General features: G+C 40.7%; 1 protein-coding gene across 3 annotated transcripts in view; it reads right to left on the bottom strand.

Moving 5' to 3' along the window:
• PPP1CB (protein phosphatase 1 catalytic subunit beta) overlaps positions 1-6,497 on the bottom strand; it is a 54,107-nt gene that overhangs the window by 12,499 nt on the left and 35,111 nt on the right. For all 3 annotated transcript variants that reach the window (XM_025215876.1, XM_025215884.1, XM_025215893.1), the window contains exon 5: positions 2,624-2,695. In XM_025215876.1, coding sequence (XP_025071661.1) covers positions 2,624-2,695 — 72 coding nt within the window. The remainder of the gene's footprint in view (positions 1-2,623; positions 2,696-6,497) is intronic.

The raw sequence follows: 6,497 nt of genomic DNA, 5'->3' as shown, positions 1-6,497 counted from the left end.
TGGACGGGTCTTATTCGACCTGGAGGGATGTGGGCAGTGGGGTTCCCCAGGCCTCGGTCCTCGGGCCTGCACTACTCAACATCCTCATCAGTGACTTGGGCGAGGGGGTAGAAAGCACCCTATTCAAGTTTGCAGATGACACCAAGATGTGGGGGGAAGTGGGTACGCTAGAAGGAAGGAAAAGGCTGCAAGCAGATCTAGACAGGTTACAGGGTTGAGCCAAAAAGAACAGGATGGGGTTCAACACTGACAAGTGCAAGGTGCTGCACCTGGGGAGGAAGAACCAGCGACACACCTATAGGCTGGGGAACGCCCTTCTCACCATTGTTGAGACAGAAAAGGATCTTGGAGTCATCATTGATGCCACAATGAACATGGGCTGACAGTGTGGGGACACGGTCAGGAAGGCCAACCATACCTTGTCGTGCATCCACAGATGCATCTCAAGCAGGTCCAAGGAGGTGATCCTCCCCTTCTATGCGACACTGGTCAGGCCGCAGCTGGAGTACTGCGTCCAGTTCTGGGCGCCGCACTTCAGGAGGGATGTGGACAACTTGGAGAGGGTCCAGAGGAGGGCCACCCGCATGATCAGGGGTCAGCAGGGCAGGCCCTATGAGGAGAGGCTGAGGGACCTGAACCTGTTTAGCCTCCAAAAGAGAAGGCTGAGAGGGGATCTAGTGGCAGTCTACAAACTAGTCAAGGGGGACCAGCAGGCATTGTGGGAGAGTCCCTGTTCCCCCGAGCAATCCCAGGAGTTACAAGAAACAACGGACACAAGCTGGCGGAGGGGAGGTTTTAGGCTAGACATTAGGAAGCACTATTTCACTGTCAGGGTGGCTGGGACCTGGAACCAACTTCCAAAAGAAGTGGTGCTGGCTCCTACCCTGGGGGTCTTTAAAAGGAGGCTGGACGAACATCTGGCTGCGGTCATTTGACCCCAGTACTATTTCCTGCCACAGCAGGGGGTCAGACTAGATGATCTCCTCAAGTCCCTTCTGACCCTACCAACTATGAAAGTATCTGACTCTGAATAGTTTAGAAACAAATTTAGTGGGATTTCCAGTCCCTCATGATATTTAAGAAGTTGCTTGGGACCCGAAATCCCAACCCTCACGTTTCTCTCTACACTTTGTATCTCACCTTTCAGATTCATATTTCCAAGCTGTAAAAGGAAATATACTGGCAATGGTAGTGTCTTATAGTCACAATTAAAAACTGAATCCAGAAATGAACCAAGAAAACAGGCATCAAAATGAGGTAAAACATTTTAGATGGAAGTACAATTTGAAGACAGAAGCCCCTGTGTAAAATGGAAAATAACTTGATTCCATATGCAGCACTCAAGATTAAAATTGTTTTAATAGTGAAACCAGATGATTAAAGTTAAAAGACACCTTTTTAAAAAACAGTTTGATGGGAGCCACGTTTTGAAATATGGATAAAAGACATAAAAGGGAAGAAATCAGTTAGACAATTTTTAGCTGAGACTCAGTGTTGTGATTTATACTTGTGAAATGTACTTAGCTACTTGCCTAAAAATGTATCTGGGTATGATTTTGCTACATATTAATTTACTCCCCAATATGTTTTGTTTATAGGGAGAGAGATAATACCATCAATTGAGATTTATTCCAGGTTTGGATTGTAAATAGCCTGTTTATCAAAGAAAATTGTGTACCAACAGACAACTGCTTACAGTGAAAGCTCCCTCAATTTTCGAATGCATTTCAGATCTAGAGATTTAAAAGGAAAAATCTCTCTAAATCAACATATACATAGAATTAAGATTGGCTGAAATGTTAGGGAATAAGAGAAAATAGCTGCATTTCTGAGACAGTGGTAGCTTTTGGTGACAGATGTTGCTATAGCAGTGAAAAACAAGTCAATTTCTCTCCCAGTTTAACATGTATGTGAGTTTAAAGTGTTCGCGGAAAAGATAATTAGGAGTACAACATCAGATACAAGCAAGTTCAACTTCTAGCTATAGAAAAGTAGCTGGAGAAGGAGCTGATTTACAGGTCTGTGTAACAAGGAAAGAAAAGTAAATATTGATTGCAGATCAACTAGAATTCTGATGCAAGGGTAGGAAACAGAAGCCCAAGAAACCAAGAGAACTTTAAGAAAAAAAATGGTACATTCTGACAGATTTTTTTATTAACTTGTGGTTTTAGACCTTTTCAAGCTATGGAGTGAGAACTGGTATTAAATTTAACTTCACTGATTTTGACTTTCAATTTACTGGTTACTAAAACTTAAAACAGCCAGGACAACTTGCTATTGGCTATTCTGAGGGATAAGGAATAGGAACTACATAGGAATAAGGAATAGGAACTCCTGCAAAGAAGCAGAAGTTGAGATGACACAAACTCTTGACAGATTGCCCAAGATCAAAAATGGAGCTGAAAATTACCAAGAAGCATACTGAAAGTGATGATGTGCACAAGAGCATAGGAAACATTTGTAAAGACAAGAACAGGACAGACTGTTATACTTCAAGCACATGTTGAATGTGCATCAAAGAACTGAACTGTTTACACAGAAAGTGGTTCTACAATTCTAATACTACTGTTAAGTTTGTTATGGCAACATTGCTTCTAGACACAGTAAATTCTATAATGCTCACCTGTGTCAGGAACATCTGTAGGTCTCATTATTCTCCGGATCTGCTCCATTGATTGCAGATCTGGTGATAGTCCTATAAATATAAGATAGGGGAAAAAGCAGCTTAGTCTTACTTTTTAAAAGGGTTCCAGGAAATGTACAACTGGAGGCTCAAGGTAGTGCAGCATCCATCACTTCCACTGTAGAAAATTGACTTTGTATACTGTATTACATCAGTTAAAATACATTCCACAAGGAACAGGGAGTAACAGCATAAAACGAAGTTAGCAACTTAGTTCATCTGTATAAGCAGCTTCTCCAAGCGTTGCTGTTATGTCAGTGGTTTACTATAGGGGTAGCACACAGCTGCTTTCCTTTTATACGAACAGGTAGATGGACGTAGTCAGTGTCTCTGAGCAAGCCCAAAGTATTTGTTTTACAGATGTAGCACAGGTTGGCTGGGGAAGCCATCTTAAGTGCTGTCTCTCAAACAAGGTCTGGTCTAGAACACCACAGTCACAGCTGCCTCATGTTGCCTTGTGAAAAGTATTAGTGATACTGCAGCCATGGAATAGCCTGTTGCATACAGGGGTGCCAACATACCTGTTCTACAGTACCACAGCAAAGCTTAAAGTGGCCAAGGAAGCCTTGCAAGCCTAGCTACATTAAGAACAGTTTCATCCAGAGAAAAAGAGCAACTTGGTCCAGGATCATGTAACAAGTCGAGGCAAATGTACGAACAGAACTTAGAAGCTTTAAACTTGTAAGAGTCTTCACCTACATAGGCTCAGCATGGAAATAAACAGCATCCATTTTGTTAAGTGCAGTGCTCTAAGCAGTTCATATGGCAAAAAGAACTTTCTACTAAAGAAGAGCTGCTTTGTTAAATCTTGATTTCAATTGACTATGCAGATGGTGGCAGCTGTCCACATCATCTGAAGACAGACATATGATCATGTCAATGAAAGACTATTGTTAAGACTAAAACGGTTTACCTGGTTTTAAGATAGGTTACTTTTGTTCCCTATTCAATATTTAAATGTCTTAGCAACTTAAAACAGTATTGAAATGATTTTCTTAAGAGACACGTGTAAGAGGTGTAGTCTGTTAAAAATTGCATCCAAAGTAGTTATCTACACATTAATAAAAAGTGGAAGTAATCAAATTCAAGTAGTAGCTTACTAGATTTAAAATCTGTACCTTTTGTCAGCTACTTTTCCTTCGAAAATCCTCTCATTTACTGCCAGCTTACTTCAAAATAATCTGTTCTGGATCTGATCCACAGAAATTATCCAAGAACCGATTCTGATAAGGCAATTTCAATGCACTAAATAAGCCTAGCCAATTTGTGGACTTGTTATGCAAAGGAACAAAAGTACATAGCTCCTGTTAAAAAAATTCCAACCTTAAGCAGTTAAAAAACCCACTGTTGCTCATGGTAGCGTAAGTCTAATGGCTACATATGGTTGGAGTTTATGCTTATGCTCCTACTTGCAGCATCTTAAACTTGGAAAAGTTGTACACCCCTGGAAGTATAGGCCTAGCTTTGCAAGAAGATAAGTGCTTTTTGTTGCCTCCTCTTCTCTATCCTACCCTTTCCCCTAACCCCACCATAGTAGACAACAGGGGATGAGTAACCAAAGGTTTAGACTTCAGACTGAAAAGACTGGGAGATGACTTCACCATAAAGGTAAGTGCATCAGAAAAATTATAAACTAGTTTTAATATGAATTAGAAAAAGCCATTTTTAACTGACCCCCTTCATAGATGATTGACTACCTTCTGACAGTACTCTGCATGTTAAGTTACAAAATTGCACAGAGACAAATTGCCACCAGTACCCATGGTAGCAGTTCAGTAGGAGGAACTGTTCTTCAATACCTCTGCAGAAGTGACAAGCTTTTATGAATCCAAATGCTTAGCTAAGAGGGAGACAAGATTCCTTGGGTGAATTTGATCTCTTTTATTAGACCAACCCAAATAGCTGGAGAAAAGTTATTAAGCAAGCTTTCAGGTTCAAAAACCCTTCGTCAGGCTAAGGAAGTTTCAGCACTTGGTATGTGCTTTTCTTTTAGTTTAAACAAAAAGCAAATCAAAACATGAAAATGAATGGGATTCAATAACATGCTCAAAGCCTGGTTTTGTTTGGTAAACTAGAGAAAAAATGGTGACAGGGAGAGAAGAGACTGCAAGGTAATTGGGGTTATCTGCACATTAGTAATTTAACTGATGGCTCTATCAGGGTAATAAAAACCAACAATTTTTTTAAAAAATTAAAAAAAAATCATTTTTTATTTAAATCAGGTTTTTGATTTAATGGTATTTTTTTGTCTTAAGATGCCTTTTTAAAAAAATCTTTGATGAAGATTGTTTTACTTTACGATATGTTAGAGCTCAAAGATATCATCATGGAATAGGGATTATAACTTCTAATTATGCTATTTGAGACAATATATTCATGTTACGTTTCCAGAAAAGTTTTATAAATAGGTCACAACAGGCCATGGACTATATTAGGGGCCCAATCTTCTAGGGTTCCCCAATGCTCCTCTATAGATTAGTAAAGATTAAAGAAAAATCGCTCTACCCAATGGGACTCAGTGCTCAGCCTAAAAGATCCAATCAAGTGTCTCTACAATGCTTAATATCAGTTCTCAAACTGGATTTGTGACTCCAGAGATTCAGGGGTGCAGGTTGTAGCTGCATTGGTCCAAGGACACAGGCAGACAAGGTTCTTTAGGTAAATCCAGTATCTTTTATTAAACCAACTCAAATAGTTGGAAAAAATTCTTCTTAGCAAGCTTTCGGTCACAAACGCCCTTAGTCAGCCTGAGGAAACGTCTGCACAAACCATTGGCAGATGCTCTCTCAGCCTGACGAAGGATGTTTATGACCAAAAGCCTGCTAAGAAGAACTTTTCCAACTATCTAAGTTGGTTTAATAAAAATATCAGGTTTACCTAAAGAACCTTGTCTGCCCGTCTCCAGAGATAACACCTTTGTTAACAGCAGAATATGGAGATGAGACATAACAGAGTTGATTATCTACCCTCAGCCCTGCTGTCTCTCTGCAAGTTAGTGTACACAGAGTCAAGCCCTTACCTCTCTCTAGAAGTGCAGTTTCGAATCTAGAAGTTAAATGAATGGAGGATTGCTGGGGGTGGAGTAGATCTGGGTAAGGAGGAGGAGTCTGGAGATAAATGCGAGGGAGGGGCAGTCTAATCGAAAGAGAAACATTTTGAGCAGCCTGTTCCAGAAGTCTTGAGGAATAAGTGTCTGAGTATAGCTTCTTCACTGATTTGAAATCTAATGATGGAATGGTATGGTAGAAGGGAAGCCCTATCATGGTAGCAGGCTTGCAAGGCCACAAGAGAGACCCTATTTGGGAATATTTTAATGAAGGTTATAGCAAACAACAAGAATGTACTTTTTGTAGAAAACTGTGATTAAATTGAGGCATCCTGATCAGTGATATAAATCGTGATTCAAATTAAAACCGCCCTGCTCTCCATGTTGCCTGAAGTCATCTTTTGGCATTTCTATACTGACACTTCCTTTCAAAAGAACTCAAACATAGTATGTTAGCAATATCACACTAACCACAGAAAACAGGCATTTAAACCCCATGGGTGCATCCAGACTAGCAGAGATGCACATGCAGGAAGGAGTTCCTTGCACTGCTACTTTGCAGGGGAAGGTATGATAGTCTATAAAAGTCTAAAAAAACCCACTCTGCTCCCTGCTGCAGGGGCCAGCACTTGCTGGCCCCAGCCTCTCCTACCTCACCCATGGAACCTGCTGTGCCCCAGAGCATGCATAGCATAGGCCATCCCAAGGGACAAGAAGCAGCAGTACAACATGTGCCACTGCTACTTGCCCTGGGGAAAATACATTCCT

The sequence above is a fragment of the Alligator sinensis genome, unplaced genomic scaffold (genome assembly GCF_000455745.1).
Source record: "Alligator sinensis unplaced genomic scaffold, ASM45574v1 scaffold138_1, whole genome shotgun sequence".
Classification (NCBI taxonomy): Eukaryota; Metazoa; Chordata; order Crocodylia; family Alligatoridae; genus Alligator; species Alligator sinensis.
Note: the sequence above shows the minus strand (reverse complement) of the source record. Positions and strands in the feature narration are given on the sequence as shown.